The sequence below is a fragment of the Phocoena sinus genome, chromosome 4 (genome assembly GCF_008692025.1).
Source record: "Phocoena sinus isolate mPhoSin1 chromosome 4, mPhoSin1.pri, whole genome shotgun sequence".
Classification (NCBI taxonomy): Eukaryota; Metazoa; Chordata; class Mammalia; order Artiodactyla; family Phocoenidae; genus Phocoena; species Phocoena sinus.
Window position 1 is genome coordinate 22302728 of NC_045766.1, and position 23357 is coordinate 22326084.

General features: G+C 35.8%; 1 protein-coding gene and 1 pseudogene across 1 annotated transcript in view; one reads left to right on the top strand and one right to left on the bottom strand.

Moving 5' to 3' along the window:
- Window positions 1–23357, top strand: part of RASA2 (RAS p21 protein activator 2) — a 119215-nt gene that overhangs the window by 63873 nt on the left and 31985 nt on the right. Inside the window, 12 exon segments of the mRNA XM_032629677.1 lie at window positions 1056–1139; window positions 2811–2883; window positions 6189–6265; window positions 8089–8123; window positions 8126–8164; window positions 8167–8188; window positions 17883–18039; window positions 18448–18596; window positions 19213–19327; window positions 19756–19830; window positions 20277–20400; window positions 22699–22805. Coding sequence (XP_032485568.1) covers window positions 1056–1139; window positions 2811–2883; window positions 6189–6265; window positions 8089–8123; window positions 8126–8164; window positions 8167–8188; window positions 17883–18039; window positions 18448–18596; window positions 19213–19327; window positions 19756–19830; window positions 20277–20400; window positions 22699–22805 — 1057 coding nt within the window.
- Window positions 13791–14344, bottom strand: LOC116752783 (annotated as a pseudogene).

Sequence of the window (23357 nt, forward strand, 5' to 3'; positions counted from 1 at the left end):
CTGTTGTGGCCTCTCCTGTCGCAGAGCACAGGCTCTGGACGTGCAGGCTCAGCGGCCATGGCTCACGGGCCCAGCTGCTCCACGGCATGTGGGATCTTCCTGGTCCGGGGCACGAACCCGTGTCCCCTGCATCGGCAGGCAGACTCTCAACCACTACGCCACCAGGGAAGCCCTTTAATACCCAATTTAATAGAAATGAGTCATATTATCATTTCTTTCTTTACTCGGCAGCACACCATTTGCACCTCACCCACGTATATGATCTGTGGGTCGTGGAATAGCCCATATCTTTCAACAAAGAATACTTTTCACTAACACTCGTGAGTTTCTTGTAGGCACTGGGAAATGCACACCCTTAGATGCTAAACTAAATTCGTGAACTCAATAAAGAGAAAATTGGAGGAGCAGGTCATTAAGTCAGATTCTGTGTTCTCTGTACATACCAATGACTGTTGTCACGGAGTGGATGAGATGACCTTGGTTTTTATGGTCTAAAACTTTTTCTACAGAATGATGCAGGAGCTGTTACTGAGAGTCAGAATAAGAGGCTGCAGAACTGTATGTGGCTTGCCCTTTATTTATGGATCAGATTTTAAGTGGAAACCACAGTTGTTTCCTTGTTTCTCATTCATGCTTTAGCAGAGGATATGATGCCACAGATTTGACTTGGTTTGTAGTGTCTCCTTTAAGGTTCACACAGCTTTCTTTTCCTTTTCAGAAGCCACAGTAGTTTTAATGTTATTATCAAACCACAGCGTGTACCTTGTTGGATAGACCTTGTGTATATCCAAATATTATTTGGTAGTCTCAGTACTGACTGTGGTGGTTTAGTCCTATTTGGAAATACAGCAAGAGCAAATAAATGCATATGTACATATGTTTGGGTAGGTGGTATATAGGCATACAACCTCAGACATGTGGAAAACAATTTTAACCCTTTGAATGTATTAATTCGTATTTAAAGATAATGTTTTAGGTTGTTTAACTTGAATATAAATGTTTTATGTTGTTTAACTTGAATATAATAACGTTAATTTTTCTTTATTCTTCCTTAGTGTCAAGGCATGCCATGGGTTGCCTCTCATAAATGGACAAAGCTGTGACCCTTATGCAACAGTTTCTCTTGTGGGCCCTTCTAGGTAATGCTTATTGAATTAGTATTAGATTTTTAAGTTTTAAAGTTTAACAATTACAAAATTAAAGTTCTAAGAGAACTTGCTAAATAGCTATTTATGACACAAAGTAACGAATGCTTTGAAAGAAAAATCTTCAGTTAGTTCTATTATTCACTTGCAAACGACCAACTCCTATTTTTATAAAAGAAAATGAGTGCCATTTCAAATCTGCCAGACTCTTAGGCTATGGGGAGCAACCTGTGTTTTATAGTAGTTAAAATGTACTTTAAAACATAAACCTGACCTTCATTCAGCATCAGCCTTCCTAGTTTCAAATGTCTTAGATCTTATTGCAGGTAGAATCCTGTTTTAATAAATGCTAGCTCAAAATAGCAAAGGAATTTCTATATTTTTATCTGGAAAACAACTCAGGACTAAAAATACCTTTTTTCTCATGGCATCTGTGCTGTACAGAGAGAATTCCAAGCTGTAGACAAACTGCTGAAGCACCAGAACATGGTGAAGTGCACTGTATCATTGATTTTAATTACTTATGATGATTTATGGAAAATCTATCACACTTTGTAGTATTTTCTGTTTTATAATTTCATTATGGTTTCTTTCAGAGCCTGACTAGTCTGAAATTTGTCTACAACTTGAAGGTTTAGAGTCAGGAAACAAAAGAGCATACTATTCCCTCTACACAAGCACATGTATATACACATAGACATGCACTTCTTCTTCCCAACCCCAAGCTATGTATTCTTATTTTTTAGAAAATCACCAGTAAGTCACTTTGAAAAATGTATTTGTCCCTATGTATGTAAAGCACCATGCCTGGTACTTTTTGGGTTCTCAAACAATAGTATCCTATTATTATTATAGATGGTTTTATATTTAAAAATATAAACCTGACCTGTTTGCTAAAAGCAGATACTCAATCCTATAACATTCATACTATCAGAGGGATTGAGTTTTGTGTGTTAAAAATGTTTAATCTAGTCGAGCTGGTTTTGGTTTTGGTTTTTGTTTATAATCAATACCTGAGAGGTTCTTTAGTGTAATTGCTTAGTAATGTACAGATAGAAATTATTTGGCTTGTGAATTTGTTGTAAAAAGTCACTGTTGGTTTTGATATTGTACTGTCATTTGGAGGATGTTCTTACCATTGGCGGAGGCTGGGGAAAGGTTACATGGGACTTCCCTGTACGTTTCTTTGCAACCTCCTCTCAATCTGTAATTATTTCAAAATTAAAAGTTTTTTTAAAAAGCCACATTGTGGCTGAAGCCCAAGAAGTAAACTAAGAATGCTTTTCGTGTTCCTCTGGTATTTTTCAGCCTAGATAAAGGTACTCTGAATCTCACTGTCTTCCTTCTACCATTTATTTCGAGTTGCTTGTATAACCGAATGTGTTATTAAAAACCCCTGAAGTAAGCTTGGCAGTCAATCTAGTATAGCCATAGAATAATAAAATCTTGGCATATATCAGATATACAAAATTTGTGTATTCTTTGATTTGAAGTTTTAGAGACACCTCAGTTTTTTTCCCCCAAGTAATATTTAAAGCTCCTGCCTTCCCCGAGTCATCTTAACAGTTAAACAGAAAGAGGTCAGGCTCCCTGGTTGGAAATAGCATGTTTTATAATTGTGTACTATTAAGTTCTACAAGGTAAAACTCTACCACATTGGAACAGGAATGACCAAAAGAAGACAAAAGTAAAGAAGAAAACAAGCAATCCGCAGTTTAATGAAATCTTTTATTTTGAGGTAACATTTTGTTTTATTTAAATGTTAACATTGAACATTGAATGCTGATTTACTTCTTTTTTTCAAATTCTGGCCATAGTCATAATTTTATTAACTAATGCAACTAAGCATTTCTAAGCAGTAGAACCACAGTGTAACACAGTAGAGGCCCAGTGCATAAAACAAATAACGGCAGAGCTGTGATTGATTTGAGGATGGGGAAGTCTAGGACCACACCTACTCTTCAGTCATCCTCAATATCACAACCCCCTTCACACAGAACCCTACCTTATCCAGCCCCTGACCTAACATGCAGTGGCCCCAGGACTCTTCTGCAGAATATTATTTGAAAACCACTAGTTAAATAAGTACAATATCACTTGGTAGATCTGGGTTCTGGTCCCAGTTGAGTTTGAACAAATCACTACATGGGAGACTCAAATTTCTTATCTTGTGAAAGGATAATTTTGTAAGAGAAAACAGTAGCATCCCTACCTAACTCAGCGTTTTTAGGAGGTTCAAATGTGAAAATGCTTCGAGACTATAAAGTATTATATGATTAAGGCCTTATTATTAAGTTCTTTTTAGCTAAATCACTCTATGGACACATGCTTATTTTCTTAGAGAACTTCAGCTGCCTTGAAGTTGCCCAAAATACAGTGCTTTGGAGTTCTCTACTGTGGAGCATTTGTTAAATAAATCCTTTTTCATATTATTAGAAACTATAGGAAAAAACCAAAAATAATCAAACTGTATTCTAAAAGACTGTGTTCTACCCATAGAATATGTTGCAGTTGAGATTACCATGCAGGGAAGATTTGAAAAAAAGAGTCATATTTTGTGCTTTTCCTTCTTTTTGTGTGTGTTTTTCTTGATGTTTCAAAGTGAAAAGAGTGAGGGCACATCTAGCCATGCCTGCTTACTGTACTTTGATAAGGGAACACAGTTGAAGAAATGCCAAGATTGAAGTAGGAGGAATTGTGGGGGGTGGAGACAAGGAAGAAAGAAAACAAAAGAAAGTGCGCCAGTGTGAGACGCCCCATTTCCCGGCTCAGGACTTGCTCAGTTCAGTTGTTCTGTACTTACAAATGGCTGTTACATCTAGCCTGGAGAAAACCAAGAAGGGGCGACTTGCAGCAGCAAGCAGATGGTCCTTTGACAGTCAAGACCTGACCTCTTTGCTATATGCAAGCATGCATATTAGGCCTTGAACCATTCATTCAAAGGGCCCTTTGTTGAGTTGATTATAAAGATAAAAGTCCAATCTCTGTGCTCTAGTGAGAGCAGGAGACCCAAAGCGTACATGTGTGTGCATACACTCAGCAGTAAAATGCAGTAGTAGATACTGGGTATCTCTGCTCTAGGTGAGTTAAGCCAGAGGAAAGAGTGTTAGAGAAGGAACATTTTGAGCAGAGACATAGAGACAGAAAAGCAGAAAGTTATGTCCAAAGAGTAGCGAGTAGTGATTTGACTAAAAGGGAATAATGGGAACTAAGCTTAAAAAGATAAGAGTAGGACCAACTAATGAAAGGCCTTGAGAGCCAGGCTGAAGTGCTGTGTTAGCCATTGAATGTTTTTGAACCTGGAAGTAATGAGTAATGCACTGTTTTGGGAAGAATTAACCATGATCTGTGGGCCAGATGGCTGAGAGAGAGAACAGAGATCAAGAGACTGTTGTAGCTTAGGTGTTTTTTTAAAAAAGGAAAAAGCAGAAAGGGGGGGCTCTGATTCAAGAGAAGTAATATGGAAATAAGAGGAAGAGATGGATGAGAAAGAAACTGCAGATGGCGAGATAACAAATTGGTTATAGAAGAAGAGAGAAAATGAGGAGTCAAATGTTGTCTTCATGATTTCAAATCTGGAAAAGTAGAAAAGTTAAGAAGGAAAACATAAGTGGTTCAGTTTGGGGCATAATGAGCTTGGACTCAGATATGTAAAATCCTCCCATAGGAAGTTCATGACTGTGATGGGTGATGGCTGTAGATAAAGAATCAGGAATTGCTTACAGCAAGTCAGGAAAGAAAGCCAAAGGAGTAGAGGTATACAATAAAGGAAAAAAGTGAAGAAGGTTAGTTCTGCCACATATTATGTATTCGACTTTGAGTATGTCTCTTAATTTCTGTACTTCAGCTTCCTCATTTTCAAGATGAGGATAATAAATCTAGCCCTGCTTGCTTCAGGGCAGTGTTCTGATGAATAAAAGAGATAATGGATGTGAAAGCACTTTGTACAGCACTATGCAGTACGTATGTAGAGCAAAATAAAATATAAAACCCTGGAGAAAACCCATATTTATAGGTTCTGAGGAAGAAGTACCAGAGGAAGAAGCAAAGAGAGCAGAAGGTAGCCAGGATAGTGCTGGGTAAACTCAAAAGACCAGAGTAGCTCTGGGAAAAGGGAGTATGGTTGTATGGTCACTTGTCCAGATAAAGGGGTCAAGGAAGGTGAGAGCTAAGAATTTCATCATCAGACTTGATGATTAAGAGAGGGGTTTGGGGAGGGTGATCTGTGAGGAAGCCGGATTATAAGGAGTTACTGTAGTGAGTAACTAGTGAGTGGGTGGTGAGGAAGTGGAGGCTGTAAGGATGGGTGACAGTTTTGAGATATTTGTCTGTGAAAGGAAAGAGATAGGAAGACCATAATTTAAGGGGAGAATTTTTCTTAGACTTGAATGAGGTGAACAGTCTGGTCAAGAAAGCTGTAATTAAAATAGATCGAATGCTTGCTGCATGTTTACTGCGTGCTTATTACTGCATACTGTGTGGGGACGGAGCAGTCTTAGAAAAGAGGAGGATCATCTCATCGTCTTGTTTGGAAGAGGATGAGAACACTCATTGAGTAAACAGGCCTGTGTGGGAACGGACATGTTCAGGTGGACAGTAGTTGAGGAAGTTCCTGCCAACGGCCTTGATGTTTTTGGTAAAATTGTGAGAAGGAAGTGTACGGGTGCCATTGGTATCTTGAGAAATGTGGGAAGGTCTTCAGACAGTTCCTAACCTATGCAGCTTCCCTGAAATAGAACACTTTTACTCTGAGTCACCAAGAGATTACGTATGAGCCAGAGAACCCAGTGTTGCCATAGATTGAGTTGATAAGGAAGGGTATGGAGGTAAGGTTGATTTTGATATTTTTTTTGCCACCTTATTCTTGTCACTCTGCTACTTCCATAGCTGTTTTTGTATTTATCTTTTGGGTAAAATATTACTTAGGCATTTTTCTCTGTTTATAATATACACAGTCGAACATTTTAGGGATGATAGTTTTTTAAAGTTCATGTAAGAAAAAGATATTAAAAAATTTTTTTTACTAAAATATTTTGTTTATAGGTAACCAGATCCAGTAGTTACACCAGAAAGTCCCAGTTTCAGGTAGAAGAGGAGGACATTGAAAAGCTGGAAATTAGGTATGTTGTCTTGGGGTTTTACAGAATTGCTATGTTCTGTGCTAAAAGAAAATCCTAAATTTAACTGTAAAAGGTGACTCAAGCTTAACAGAATTCTCTTTAGCAACTTAATCGATGAAACTTAGAGGAATGTGCATCTAATTTAAATCCAAATAATCTTTTCAAAATCCGATTTCTTTGTACTAATAGTTAAGGTGTATTTATTTTAAAAATAAAATGAGCTAATTTTCACCTATTTTATTATATTTTTAGTTTTTCCCAAATTTAATTGCTCCGTAAATTTCTAAATCATAGCATAATGGATGCAAAGAATATATAGAAAAATAATTATATATTAGCCAATTTAGAAATAATTTTTTATTCTTCTTAACATATCTGCTGTCTAACAGAAATTTCAGTGAGGTAAGAAGTCTTGTAAGATGATTCAACAGGTGCATGTGTTTGAAGTTTGTGCTATTTCCTAGGTCTTAAATATCTATGCTGTTTGGGAGGGGAAAGTTTTGTAAATGCATGTATAGGTGTGGTGTTAACAGTGTGTTCATCTAAAGGGTGTATTAATCACATGTTTGGAATGATCAGGTAATGTATTTTTCTAAATCACCTATCTTTACATATTAACTGGTTTTAATTGAGAAAGAAACTGTAGTCTTGTGTTGGTTTCTTTTCTCAAAAACAAAAAAGGAACTCTGTAGTCCTTATTTTTACAGGTTAAAATAAAGCGTAGACTTTGAAACTAAGAAACTTAAGTGCTTTCTTTTAGATTATCTAAGATAGTCACTTTCTATGCTTTTAAGTAAAGCTACTGCAGTATTCTGCTTTCTTAGTTTAGATAGTGAGGTATAAGACAATGCTAACATCTCTTGTTTTTAAGCATGTAAAATTATGTCTGGTACTTTCGCCATAAGCATCTTTGCCGTAGGCATTTTTGCCGCAGACATTTTCGCCACATGACTAATTGGCCATAAGTCAGCTTTGCTGTGAAAATAAAATAACTAGTTGACAGTTGGTTTCAACTGGTTGAAATGTGTTAGTATTTCTCCTGGTTATCGACGTTAATTGATAGCTTCATTGAGCAGACAAGTGACGGTGATTTGCCCCAAAGAGTTGGTTTCTTATTTGGAAACACACACATTGTAGGAGAAAGAGGCTGAGGGCCTGAAAGGCACAGAGGCAAAGCCACATTTCGCATAGACACTTCCGAAGCATCCATCAGCAGACATGTGACCTATGGCAAGAACAAACAAGAGTGTGGAGGGCTTCAGTACAAAAACTCAGAAACCAATATGCATCCTAGTGTCTGGAAACGCATACCTGTCTTAACGAAGGAAGAAATTTTAGGAAAAAAGTGCAATGCTGAATGAGGAGACAAATCAAGAAGCAAAAACAAAAACAACGTGTGAAATACTGTGAACGAAGACTTGGAAGATAAGCGTTTAGGTACAGCCCACAAAAGAGAGTCAGTATTTGCACAGCATTGCCATGAATTTACACACATTTTGAATGTGTTCAAATAAATTTTGTATTTTGCAATAAAGTCTTTTTAATTTTGTTGTTTATTTGTTTATGTTTGTGTCTTTTTTAATGTCTTATTTTATTTTGTCTTTATCACAAAATTGCCTTTGACCAATTAGTTACGTGGTTGAAAATGTTTGCGGCAAAAAGTGCTTGAAGGCAGAGATGTCTGTGGCAAAGATGCTTATGGCAGAAGTACCCAGAACCGTAAATTAGTGCTGGAATACGATCATAGTAATTTGAAGCTTTTTGGTCATGTGCGTTCTCTTACACATTGTTTGCAAAATATAAAGCCAGTTTTTAAATTTCAGGATCGACTTGTGGAACAATGGAAACCTGGTCCAAGATGTTTCCTCGGTGAGATTAAGGTTCCTGTGAACGTGTTAAGAATGATGCTTCTCATCAAGCCTGGTAAGAAGACAAACATTGTAGTGAACTACATAGTAGGTCATCCCCTTTCATGCACTGTATATGCAAATAAATGCTTACTTTGAGCATATTTTAAGTTTTTAAATGGATAAGCCCAAAGTTATTAACATTAACTGATTTGGCCATTAATTTATCGTTGCAGAAATATAAGTACAATTATATTAGTTTTATGACTTGTCCTCTGGTACTGAGATAAAAGAACTGAATTGCCTAGGAATATTTTCCTGTTCAAAAACTTAATCTTAACTCTAAAGAAAAAATATAAAACATTTCAAATGTTACGTAAGAGTTGCCCATGTGAGAAGATGCTTGATCACAAATCAGCATCTGTAGTTCAGAAGCTTTATTAATGGGCATGGGAACTGTGGATGTTTGAAAGCAAAAGGTTTGTTGTAGGGATTCAGCTGTTTAGGGGATCTCACCGGTGATTTTCCTACCCCAAATCCCATTGAAATGCACCATGGATGGCTCTGATGTTATTTTCTAAATGCCTAGGATCTAGATGTTGTTGAGCTGATCCAGTTAACACACTTTTCAGGAGCTCTAGTGGCTCAATATTGGCTACAATATTACCTTTTTGTGACTTCTAATAGTGACATTAAACTCATGTTAATGCTCGGACATTAAACTGATGTTAGTTTCCTTAGTAGAATCAGTGTGAAACTATTGTTTTTTTTTTCTGTCTACAGCACTTAAAAGCGTGTATATCCTTTCCCTTCCAGTAGGTTGCCCAGTAGCCCTCATGCCAGACTTGGGTTTCAACTGAGTATAAACAGCATGCCTTTCTCATTTGCCTCTTAAGGCCCCCTTTTTAGGGCTCAGTTTCAGTTGCCTGGAAGAGGAGTTGAGACAGTGTTCAGATGTTTCTTACTGTGGACAGCAGTCTCATTTGCCTTTAGGATTTTGGTTCTCCTGAGTGCCGTCAGGCATTCTTCACTTTGGACTCTGTTGTCCTTAAACAGTTCTCCCTAGTAGACTGATATTCTTTCTTTCTTTCTTTCTTTCTTTCTTTCTTTCTTTCTTTCTTTCTTTCTTTCTTTCTTTCTTTCTTTCTTTCTTTCTTTCTTTCTATCCATCTATCCATCCATCCAACCATCCATCGATCTATCCATCCGTCCATCCGTCCATCCTTCCATCCATTCGTCCTAAGTCTTAGTTGCAGCATATGGGACCTTTAATTGTGGCATGAAGAATCTTTTAGTTGTGGCATGCGGAATCTTTAGTTGCAACATGTGGGATCTAGTTCCCCTGACCAGGGATCGAACCCGGGGCCCCTGCATTGGGAGCACAGAGTCTTAGCCTCTGGACCACCAGGGAAGCCCCTAGACTGATATTTAGAGTCTCAAAAATTTTATTTTATTTTTACCTCTTGCTAATGCAGATCTAAGATTTATTAGTCTTTATGATGGCGTTTTATATGCTGTAATTTCCAAAATGTATCCATAGATGGAAACTTGGTCACTATGAAAAACTGATGAACATTTGAGGCTTGTCATTCGCCCCTGCCGATCTTCTTCCACCTTCTATAAAATTAGCATACTGTTTAAAAAATATTTATTCATTTATTTATTTGGCTGCACCGGGTCTTAGTTGTGGCACGCAGGATCTTCGTTGCGGTGTGCGGGCTCTTCATTGCACTGCACAGGCTTCTTTCTAGTTGTGGTGTGTGGGCTCCAGAGCACGCGGGCTCAGTAGTTGCGGCACGTGGGCTCTCCAGTTGTGGTGCGTTGGCTTAGTTGCCCCGCTGCATGTGGGATCTTAGTTCCCCGACTAGGGATCGAACCCACATCCGCTGCATTGGAAGGTGGATTCTTAACCACTGGACCACCAGGGAAGTCCCTAGCATACATTTTTAAATGAAAATTTCTGAACTCAGTTCATTAAGTCTCTAAAATGATATGCCATGCTACTTGGTACAAAATAAAATGTGAGTCATTGTGCCTCCCAAGGCCCCTCAAAGTGAACTTGAAATGTGCCATTATAGCCTTATTTTAAGTAAGAGGTCTCCAAATTTGGAGGCCCTCCAAATTTGGCAAAATTTGTAGAACTACCTAGGCACTAACAAACAAATTAATTTTATTCCCATAGATTTTTTTTTTGCTAATAATATTTTAAAAGTAACCTGCCCAAAAGTATGTATTAAAATTTATACAACATGAAATAGAAACATCTGCTAATTCATTTATACTTCTCTGCATGTAAGGAAATATAAAAATGTGAATGCAGTTTTCTTTTAAGTCAAATTAAAACTCAGCCTCCTTTGTCAATTGTAGAGCTGCAGCATCCCCTTGTGGGGTTGATGGTAACTACATGAAAACTCAGGAAAAGCTTTATTTACCTTCAGGATTTCAGGCATATTCTTTCTTTCTTTCTTTTTTTTTTTTTAATTAATTAATTAATTTATTTATTTTGGCTGTGTTGGGTCTTCGTTTCTGTGCGAGCGCTTTCTCTAGTTGTGAGCAGGGGCCACTCTTCATCGCGGTGCGCGGGCCTCTCACTGTCGCGGCCTCTCTTGTTGCGGAGCACAGGCCCCAGACGTGCAGCCTCCGTAGTTGTGGCTCACGGGCTCTAGAGCGCAGGCTCAGTAGTTGTGGCTCATGGGCCTACTTGCTCCGCGGCATGTGGGATCTTCCCAGACCATGGCTCGAACCCGTGTCCCCTGCATTGGCAGACAGATTCTCAACCACTGCGCCACCGGGGAAGCCCAGGCATATTCTTTCTAATCTTAATATTCTAGCTCATTAGTGTTGATAATATCTAGTTTTAACTTTATCATATGTAGATCACAGAATTTGATTAGACTTTTTGAATAGGTAGTATACTCACATGGTTCACAGTTCAAAAGGTAAAAGTCTATCTCCTGCCCCTGTCCCCGGGCTAACCATTTTCCCTCTTCTGAGGCAGCCACTAGTTTGAGATTGTGGAAATATTTTATGTAAGTATAGGCAAACATGGATATATCCTTCTTTCCCATTCGTTACACAAATGTACACATTTAAAAAAAATTTTTATTTTATGTTGGAGTATAGTTGATTAACAATGTTGTGTTAGTTTCAGGTGTACAGCAAAGTGATTCAGTTATACATATACATGTATCTATTCTTTTTCAAATTCTTTTCCCATTTAGGTTATTACAGAATATTGAGCGGAGTTCCCTGTGCTATATAGTAGGTCCTTGTTGGTTATCTGTTTTAAATATAGCACTGTGTGTACTTGTCAATCCCAAACTCCCTAACGCTCCCTCCCCCCCACGCTTCCCCCTGGTAACCATAGGTTCATTCTCTAAGTCTGTGAGTCTGTTTCTGTTTTGTAAATGAGTTCGTGTCTTTTTTTTTTTTTAAGATTCCGCATATAAGCGATATCATATGATATTTGTCTTTCTCTGTCTGACTTAACTTCACTTAGTATGATAATCTCCAGGTCCATCTGTGTTGCTGCAAATGGCATTATTTCATTCTTTTTTAATGGCTGAGTACTATTCCATTGTATATATGTACCACATCTTCTTTATCCATTCATCTGTCGGTGGACATTTAGGTTGCTTCCATGTCTTGACTATTGTAAACAGTGTTGCAATGAACATTGGGGTGCACATATCCTTTTGAACCATGTTTTTCTCCGGATATATGTCCAGGAGTAGGATTGCTGGATGATCTGGTAGCTCTATTTTTAGTTTTCTAAGGAACCTCCGTACTATTCTCCATAGTGGCTGTACCAGTTTACATTCCCACCAACAGTGTAGGAGGGTTCCCTTTTCTCCACCCTCTCCAGCATTTATTGTTTGTAGGTTTTTTGATGATGGCCATTCTCACTGGTGTGAGGTGATAACTTGTAGTTTCGATTTGGAATTCTCTAAGAATTGGTGATGTTGAGCATCTTTTCATGTGCCTCTTGGCCATCCATATGTCTTCTTTGGAGAAATGTCTGGTTAGGTCTTCTGCCCATTTTTTGATTGGGTTATTTTTTTTTGATATTGAGCTGCATGCGCTGTTTGTACATTTCGGAGACTAATCCTTTGTCAGTCTCATCGTTTGCAAATACTTTCTCCCATTCTGTGGGTTGTCTTTTCATTTTGTTTATGGTTTCCTCTGCTGTGCAAAAGTTTTTGAGTTTAATTAGGTCCTTAATGGACACATACTGTATCATATTCTGTACCTTACTTTTTTTCACTTTCAATTTAGTAGAACTTCAGTAAGTATTTGTTGACTTTTTATAGTGGTTAAGAGTATGGACTCCAGAACGAAATTGCCTTGGTTGAAATCCCAACTCTGTCATTAACTACCTGGGTGACCTTGGACAAGTTGTTCCACCTGCATGCCTTTTCTTTCTTTGGCTATCAAATGGGGATAGTACAAACAGTACCTGCCTCCCAAAGTTGTTAGAGGATGAATTGGTTTCATGTAAAGTAAGTTACAAGTGGGTATACCGTGGGTATAACTCAGGCTCTCATCATTATAGTTATTGCTGCTGTCATCGCCATTATTCCACATCAGTACATATAGAATTTCTGCATCTTTTTCTTTTTTGGTACCAGTATTCCACTGTTTTGTAATGGTATAAATAAAGAGAACCTTAGTGATCATCTAGTTCAGTCTCCACCAGTTACATCAGTATTAGAGAACTTAACATGTGCAAAGCCCTTGTGTGATCGTACACATTGGCACAGTAATTTCCTCCTCAATGATCCAAAATGAACATTAAGAAAATAGATGCAAACATCCTTTCATGTTATAATGTAAAATTTTGAAAGTAAGATTCAAGAAGTAAATAAAACACATGGTTGGAGTTTTTTTCAATATAAGCACTTTATACAAATTTAAAACTAGATTAATATTTACTTTAAGATGAGTTGGTTTTGTAGTTTGCTAATTTTGGCACCTATCTTTAATCTCCTATCTTTAGTTAAAATCTGTTGATAATGATTATCTTTCTGGAACCAGAAATAACATTTAAGTATTAGTAAAGGTGCCTCTGAACAGTTATTTTCCAGATTAGGCAGCATTATACACAAATAATGGTAGTTTTTGCCTGCCTGCCTCAATTTTAGTTATACAGACCTTGTTAACATTTTTTTTTTTTTTTTTTTATTTTAACATTTTTCAAATGCTGATTTTTCTTCTGTTAAGGGGCTGTCAAAACTGCTGACTCTTGAGAACATTAGGATTGCTTTTTTGTCTAACTATGAATGAAAAAAATACATGTGAGCAACTGAGTGCCACTTTCAGTTGATAACTTCTCTTTGTTTCCTGTTCCTTATTCTTTCAAACTGAAACACTTCATTCAAAAACTGAAGAAAATATACTTGAGGTTTTTGTTTGTTTGTTTGTTTTTTGTATCCCTAGACCTCAGACACACCAGATATCCTCTACTTAACAAACGTTGAGGTTTTTCTTTTTAGCTCTAATTCATACAAGATTGCTTAATTCACCAGGGCTCCTTTAGATTGTTTAAATTGAGATTTTTGTAACAATGTTTTAAAATAATAAATTACATGTACATAATTATATAAATAATGACATTATGTATAGTTATTTTACATATATATGTTTTTTAACTTTCACTTGCATTTACTTTTTTGCAGCATTTATTCCTGGGCCATAAGTTTTTGTTTCTTCAGTTTCTTCTGGGATATCTTTTTCTTCTGGGCAACCTCTTCTGGTTTAGGAACAATCTGTTCTTCTTCTGTGAGGATTATCTCAGTGTGGCAGGGAGAGCTCATGTATGGGTTGATCCGACCATGAGCTCTGTAAGTCCTGTGCCGTATCTTGGGGGCTTTGTTCACCTGGATGTGCTCAATGACCAGAGAATCTACATCTAAGCCCTTAAGTTCAGTATTATTCTCTGCATTTTTGAGCATGTGCAGTAAAAATTCAGCACTCTTTTTGGGCCTCCGACCCTGTGTCCAGCACCACTGTTTGGCCTGGGGCACACCTACGAACTCCACCATTGTTAACGATGGAGTGGCACACATTGCTTCTGTAAAGTGACATCCTTCAGATACTTGGTGGCTTTTCGGATATGCATACACTTAATGGCCTGGGCAGTTTCACGAGTGTTCTTAAAGTGAACACGAAGATTTGAACCTCTTGATTTGCCTGATTTTTTGTGGTTTTCTGGGTCAAGTGAATAACGAACCATTTTTAGAGGTTACCTCAGGCCGTTTACCGGAAAAGCTATTTAATATATTTTAGGTGGTAACAGTTATATGTATATAAATGTTTTATAAATAACATTTACTGTGTACAAGGCACTATTTTAAGTGCTTTACTTACATAACCTCCTTAGGGATTAAATCAGTTAGATACTATTATTACCCCTTATTTAAGAGGTGAGGAAACAAGCACAGAGAGATTGAGCAGTTTTACCAAGGTCATACAGCTGTGATTTGGACCAAACTCTTTGACTCCAAAGTTTTTGCTTTTAACCAATGTAAAATAATAAATTTGTACTTTGGCATAAATATTTTTGAATATGTTTAAAACTCAAAAATATTCTCTGTTTTAAGCTGTCAGCAAAGATTTGAGTGTCCCTTGCTTATAAAATATTATTAAAAAGAAAATTGAGTGAGCGGTCCCTTCTCATTTAAAAAAATGATCTTTTCAAGGAATGGGTAGGGCAATTTTGAAATTCTGTATTTTGTTCAAGTAGACATGGGTGAAGTATTTTGTCCATAGGAATTTCTTATCGCCAAAGAAACCTAAGGAGACAGGTTTAAAAAGAGTGGCAGGAGCAAGCCCTTCTGGAGTTCCTGAGCATCCTAGAACAGTGTATGCATAAAAACGAATAACTGGCATAACGCTGCCCTAATCCCTCTGCAAAGAATGTGCCATGTTAGGACTATAGACCTATTTTGCGGGTATTTTGTAGTTTTCTGAGAGTACCAGAGGGATAAAGCATATTCCTTCCCCCAGTAATTCGGAGATAAGGGAATTAGAGATGCCCTCTGAGTATAATTTCTATAGAACAAACCAAAACAGAGTCTGTAACCTGACTAGAGTATGAGGACACTGTTTAGGATGGGTAGGCACCGTCCCTGGGAGGCTGGGTTTTAACTGTAACACAAGTAATTTTATCCTTCCATATATGGAAAACATGAGTTAAAATAGAAGGGGCAGAATAAAAATGTATCCCAAAGAGGCCAACATGGGTGGCTGCTGCCCATTCAAGCACAGTCAAACGGTAAGGGGATTCTGTCCTAGAAGTATTGTTCTTTCCTTGGCAAAATTGTCTTAGCTGAGAGATTCTTAAGATTTCCTTAGATCTCTGTGTTGTGTCTCAGTACTCACCACAGCACCTTCTGATAAATAATTTGGCTTTCCAAATAGCTTACCAATAGGTAAAAAAATGTATTGATCAAACATAAACAATTGTATTAACAGGTAAAAAAAGGTATTAGTTGAAGTAGGAAATGTAGATGAAACACTATGGGAAATAGTGATAATTGTTGAAGCCAAGTGATAAGTGCATGGGGGTGATGGTGAGGGTGTTGCTTACTAATATTCACTCTTCTCCCTACTTTTGTGAATTAACATTTCCATAATAAAATGTATTAGTCACAAAAAAGTGTGGGTCTCTTTGCCATTTGACTGTTGTACAGTCTTTCCTCGGTATCCATGGGGGATTACTTCCAGGAACCATGAAGTTCAAACCCATGTTGTTCAAGGGTCAACAGTATTTCTTTTCATAAATTTAGTAATTGGCCTTCTGTTTTAAATATATTAGTCTCTGTGCTCAGTCATTGCAATCCAGGTTCACTTTGAGATGTGCCGTTACAACTAGGTATCTGAGTCTGCAAAGCTACAGAACATATACTGCATTGTTGAAAATTGACCGAAGTGATGCCCACGTCAGGATGCTTGGGGATCAGCCAGCTAGACTTCCCTTAGAGGCACTTCAGAGTCATTTTTGCTAATAGGCTTATTTCCAATTATTTCCATAGGCAAATTCTTTAAATCATTATTTCTCAAATCAGAGACTAGAAGTTCTGAAGGTTGGTCTTCTGAGACAAGAATTCCTGTTTTGTGGGTAGTGATATAATTTCTGTATAATTTCTTCTCCTTACATTACCATTCCTTCATCTTTAAAATTTTTCTTGGTTAATTCTCTAGTTCTCTTTTATATCTTTATCATATCTTTCTGAAAGCTAGAATTCTATTAAAACCCCCTCTCTTCTATTTTTAAACAAGTTAGTCTGTTAGGGGAAGACATCAAAAGTAAATATCAAAACTACTGACTCCTTTATAAAAAGCATTCTAGCTAATGAGTGAAGGAGGGAATGATAGAATCGTAGGTATCATTTTGCAACCTGTGCAGATTAATGACTCTCGGCGGTGGCCATCAGTGATTGCTAATATCACAAAAAGAGAAAACAGTCAGACATTAGTGCCTCTTGGTGGGACTACACAACACTCTAAATGAAATGTTCTTGCCAGAATATGAAATCTGAATCTAACCAAGCCCCTAGATCTATCTACAATACTACAGGAAATACAGAGGAGACAAAAGAACATGTTAAATGACATCATGGAGATAGAGTTAACACAGTCCCAAGTCTGGAAAATTGTATAGATAAATTACCTGATTTCTTAGTGGTTAGAGGGTATCTATAGGTTAAAAGAAACTTAAGCTATCAACCAATTACAATCTGTAAAACTTGGATTTGAATAGAACATAGAAAACTGTTTAAGTTTGGGAGAATTTGCATACTGACTGGATAGTAATGATTTTTAAAAGTTTATATAATATATTTATTGTTATATATACTTAAATATTTATAGATGAAATTATAAAACACCTGGAAATTGTTTTAAACTAATGCAGGAGTGGGATGGGAGGAGTGAGTAGAGAGACGGCTAAAACAAGAATAACCTTGAGTTGATAATTATTGAAGTTAGGTGATGGTACATGGGAGTTCAGTATGCTACTCTTTTTACTTTTGTATGTATTTTTAAATTTCCATGACAGAAAGTCTTTAAAAATAACTTAGATTTCTGGTTTTGGTCCTACAAACTTCTCTTGATTTTTAAACACTTCTCTTTCCTTGGAATATTTAAAGCTGCCTCTATTTTTTACATATATATTTTTTGCCTTTACTTACCTGGAAAAATTCATGTAAATCTGATTTTTGCAAATAAAAACATTTTCAATATATTTGCACTGTTAATTCTTTAATAATATAAAAATCATTTATAAACCTTCAATCACTAACTTTTAAAAAATAAGTTCAAATTTTTACAATGTAGGATTTACTTTAAAATGAGATCATTTATACCTTCTTGTAGTATGTCTTATCTATTTCAACCAAATGTGTCTTTCTTAAATTTAGTTGGTAAAAAGCTATTTTTGATAATATGTTGGATTTTGTGTTTCATTTTTCATTATTTTTTTCCTAACCTGCAAGCTAATCAGACTCTTATTCAGTCCTTTTGAGATCTTGATTTTTGTATTATCTATACATTTTTTTCCTGGATTAAAATCTATTTTTAGCTTTCTAGTTCAATAGACAGCCACTATTAAGCCTCTGAAAATTAATACTGTGCTATTTAATGAATTATCCTAACATTATATATTAAGTTGACTTTTTGGATTTAGTTTTTTGATAGCTTAGCTGTTTGTTTACCTCACCAACTTTGAGGCCCATTACCATTGCATAGAATTGATTCTATTTTTACTTTAGGTACTTGCTACAACCAAGAGACAATGGAAACAAGTCATCTAAAACTGATGACCTGGGATCCCTTCGATTAAATATATGTTATACAGAAGACTATGTGCTTCCTTCAGAGTACTATGGTCCTTTGAAAACTTTGCTGCTAAAATCACCAGATGTTCAGGTACCTTAAAAATCTTGTGTGTTACTTAATATGGAAAGGCTAGAATAATTCTGTAAATTATGAGGAAAAGATTTCAGAGTATCAAGTTTTATTAAAACTATATATATATGTGTGTGTGTGTGTATATATATATATATATATACACACACACACACACACACACACACTCTGTATGTATGTGTATATATATATATATATATAAAATATATATATATTCTGAACCAGAGTACTGTATACCAATATCTGCTCCAAATTTCATCTCTGATAAAAATCTAGAAAATTAAATATTATTCTACACAACAGTTATCATTAATGAACATATTTGAATTACTTTTTAAAGGCTAATGATTGAATATCTAATCATGCTTCTTTGATTTTGTGCTTGTTTTCTACCTTTCTATATTCTAGCCGATATCTGCCTCATCTGCTTACATTTTGGGTGAAATATGTCGAGATAAAAATGATGCTGTTTTGCCCCTTGTACGACTGCTGCTCCACCATGATAAACTTGTTCCTTTTGCCACTGCAGTAGCTGAATTAGACTTGAAAGATACACAGTAAGAGTTATATTTTATTAAATGTTAATTATGTACTGTTGAAATTGGACCTTAATTTGCCAGATTGTTTTTGTAATCTCAGTTCTTTTGTATTGACCAGCCTCTTTCTGTATAGAGGTCTTAAAAGAACTGCTTAGCAAGTAATAAAAGGCAGTTCTTTAAGTTAGCAAGCAGTATCCACCAACAGTAAAGTTAACAATTAAAAGATTTTTTTCACTCATTGTTAAAATTTCCTGTTACTAATCTTTGCTTCTTTATTGTAATGAGTCACATGTCACAAATAAAACACCAGGACAGAAGGGTTTTTTCCTCCTTATCCATTATGTAGCACCCTTATATGCCCATGTGTGACATTAAAAGCAATCAGATGGCTTCCTGTTCCTGTCATAGTCTAACACTTGTTTTAGACACACACTACTTTTGTAGTTCAAATATAGGTTACTTTTTTTTGCTAACTTATTTTTTTATGTTTTTGGTAAGTTTGAAAATCCTAATTGTAGCAGGTTGGTAAAAATTACTAAAATTGTATATATAACCAAAGTCAAATACCTCATTATTGATTTTACAGCCTTTGTTTATTACACTTGGTTTCACCTTATTTCTATTTGTATTTCAGAGATGCAAACACAATTTTTAGAGGAAATTCCTTGGCTACCCGATGTCTGGATGAGATGATGAAAATAGTGGGAAGGCACTACCTGAAAGTAACATTAAAACCTATTCTAGATGAGGTACAGAATATAACCTCTGATACTAATAGTTTGTCCTTATTATAGCATCTCTTTCATCAAGTTATCTACTGATGGGGATGATATATCCATTCACACATTACTGAAAGAACACAGGTGAACACTTTCGAAGTAAAATAAATGATTTACTTTTCCATCAATGGATTTTTACTTGAAGGGCACATTGTAGTATACTCTACATAATTATTTCTTTGTTATAGGGTTTATTTTAGCTGGAGTTTCAAATATATGAGAAATGTTTTTTGATACAGTTCTTTAGGCATATTGTATACATTATCTCTGGATGGGGGTTTTAAACTTTGTTACAGTTTTAATTTTTATAATTGTATGATCAGAAAAATAATAGTAATTTTCATTTTGCCAAATTATTTAGAAAAGAGCATTAGATGAAAAATTAATCTATTTTCCAGATATGTGAATCCTCAAAATCCTGTGAAATTGATCCTATTAAATTGAAAGAGGGAGATAATGTAGAAAATAATAAGGTAAGTCTTCTCTGTCTTTATAACTGCATTAAAATTGGTCTTAACGGTATACCTATCTCCCACTTATGTTGTAGTAATGTTATTTGGAGGGAAGCAGTGCTTTTTATTTGCATAATGCCTATACTATTAGCAGCATATCCTATGTCTAGTTTTTAGAATGTTATTTCCCTCATTTCTCTTTGGATCATTTTATTCTCTAATGCTTCTTATGAATTTTATTCCGTACATTCACCTCTTATATCTAACCAGTCTAAATCTAATTCATTAAATGAGTTCAGGATGCAATTGTCCTTTAGCTGAGTGTGTTTAGAGAAGGGAAGCAAAGCTTTAGCATACTAGATGGTGACTGCCTAATATGTCTCATTTTCGCTGCATTTTTTTCCATAAAGGCTGTTGAAGATGTATAAAAGTCAAAATCTTAACGTTTACCTTTTTAAATCCTACAGGAGAATCTGCGCTACTATGTAGACAAGTTATTCAGTACAATTGTAAAATCAAGTATGAGTTGCCCCACTGTAATGTGTGATATCTTTTATTCTCTAAGGCAAATGGCCACTCAAAGATTTCCTAGTAAGTGCCTTGTTTTACTAAAATACTCCTTTTTTTTCTATACTTGATTTTTCTGTAGATTTATTATCTATTTAGTTTATGTGAATGTGTTTATGGTTTGTTAAGTATATAGTCTTCTTTCATTTTTCAAAATAGTTCTAGCAGTTTAATGAAACATCTGATTTAATTTTCTTACTCTTGCTTATTTCAATATAATAGCAACTTTATACAAGCAAATCAAAATCCACACTAATTTTAAGAAAGGCAGAAATTTAGAACCATAACAGTATATAAGTATTTATACCAGCTGCTTACAAGACTGTTAGATATGATAAACAAAAACAGCTTTGTTATTTGTACCAACTACCTTTTCCATTTGTATGCATTCAAAATAGTGAGAATTTTTAAGTTCTGTACAACTGACTAGATTTGACAGTTTGAGAATGCTAAGGTCTTAATGATGAGAGGTTTTTGCAAAAATGGTTTTAGACATTAGAAACATCTCTGTTGCAATATACATAGAATTTTGAGGTAACATATCAATATCTGGCATGCTTTAATTTTGCAAGAACACCTGTGTCAAGGCTTTCCTTAAAAACATTTCAATTAAATTAACAGTTGCTATCTCTGATTGTCAACACTTGGAATTCTAATTATATGCATCTCTGATAAGTAAATAAACTTACCATGGCTGTCTTTCCAGATCTGCCTGTAATGGGGGGGAGGGTAAGGAGGTAAGGCAGCTGCTTAAATTATCAGTCTTATCCAGCCGTGTGAAACTGTAAGTTTATTTCTGTAACCATCTGAAGAGATTTTGCTATTTTATCATATTTTTAAGTGTGTTATGTGCACACAGGTGTGTGCAGTTATCTGCTGCCCCACTAAATTACCCAAAGCTAAAGTGGGCTTGAGTCGTCCAACTAACATGTAGATAAGTTCAGCCCTAGATGTCTTTGCTAATTATAGTAAAAATATAAACAGTTAACTTGAAATAAGCATACTAAATCTAGACTTTGTAATGAAAATAAGGGGAGCAGAGACATTAAAGTATCGAAAGATGAAATGCTGGCTGAAATTATATTTTTAAATAGTGTGTTAGATCATAATAACCACATTGAGGAGGACTTAGTGAACAGGCACAGTGCTAGCCTGAATTATCTCCACTCTCTCACCTACACAACACCACATGAGATAGGTACTGCTCCCCTTCAGTAGTTAATGAAACTGAGGTTTAGGGAAGTCAGGTAATTTGCCCGAGGTCCGTGACATGGCCAGCAGGCAAGCAGGGTCTCACACCTGGGCCCGGCCCACTCCAAAGCATGCTACTAATCAGCGTACTCTACCCTACCCAGTGGATTTGGCCTTCAGTATGCATTAACTGTTTAATTCTTGTTTATGTGAATAATCTAAAACACATCCTATGGTTTTTTTAAAACTGCAAACATATTTCCTTAACTATCTTTTTGTTGGCCTTCGATATTCTCAGTAGACTCCAGTAGTGATAGTTCTATTCTCAAAAAGTATTTTCATTATTTTCTCATTTGTTCTTACTGCCCTGGGAAGATGGGTGGGGAGTGGGGAGGCAGTCACGGGAAGCAAGTATTATTAAAGAACTACACATTAAATGACTTGTGGGTGATCACCTGCTGAGTGACTTAGAAGAGTTAAAACTCACACCAAATGCAGACATTGTTTCCCTCACCTGCTTCTTTACCATCTGATTGATTGTTGCATTGTGTTGGCTCCAGTCAGCAACAAAAGCTGTAGCTGAATGATCAAAGCCACAAGTTGTCTTCAGTTCATCTGCATTTTTATAGGGAATATTGGTAGCTTTTTTAAAGTAAAGATTTCTGTCTAATTGTTTATATTACGTAACCTTTGATATTGTCAAGATTTTTGAGGGAAAATTGAAACAGTATCCTAAAACTGAAGACAATCGCCTATCTTAGTCTTAGGGGATTCAGTATTACCACTAGGTAGTGCTAGATACTACTTTTATTTTGTTGTTGTAATTTCAGGAGTCTCTTCTTGCAGATGAGGAAAGAGGTATTTTTCCAAATTAAAATATTTCTGACAACCTAGCAGCTTTGTTTTTCACTTTCTTTATTATTTCTTTCAGATTTTTTTTTAGTCATAGGATTTTTTTCCTTTAATTTACTCATAACCATTACTATCATTTCATCAACTCAGTTCTTACTATACAAATTATATTTATCTCCTATTTAATTTACATGTTTTTCCAATATTTTTTACCTGGTCATCTTTGTTTTTTAATTCAGTGTTTTTGTGCATGACATTTCACCATTTTTTTTCCTGCAGATGACCCTCATGTTCAGTATTCTGCAGTGAGCAGCTTTGTGTTTCTTCGTTTCTTTGCTGTAGCGGTAGTATCACCTCATACTTTTCATTTGCGACTTCATCATCCAGTAAGTGTTGTTCTTCTCAAAGCTTTATTCCATTTTAATTTATTTTTATTAAAATAAGAAAAGATAAAATAACAGGCAAATTTCACTTGGCTATGTTTTCTTATAACGGATACTTAAATTTACTGGGCATTTTTCTCAGCCATTTGGTTCTTTCAGAGAAGGTGGAAAATTCTATTTCTTTGTTATTGTTGTTAGAAGATATGCACATGAATAATAATGCTGTGTTGGTAATAGCTGCAGCTTGGTGATGGGTACAAAGAAGATTCATCATCTTTTCCCTCTGCTATTCTGTGTGTTTGTAAATTTCCATAATACGGGGATGTCTTTTTTTTCTTTCATTAGTTATAGGTTTAGTTGGATCTTGCAGATATCTTTAAATCTCACAGAAATTTGAAGAGGCTCATTTCTGAAAGGTGTAGAAACTTTCATTGGAATGTAATTTGTTTGGTATCTCCATATTTTTACTTTTTATTCACCTGAGATGATGATATAAATATATGAGATTTAAATCTTAAGGCATATAATCTTTCTGTTCTGAAGTTGTATTTAGTT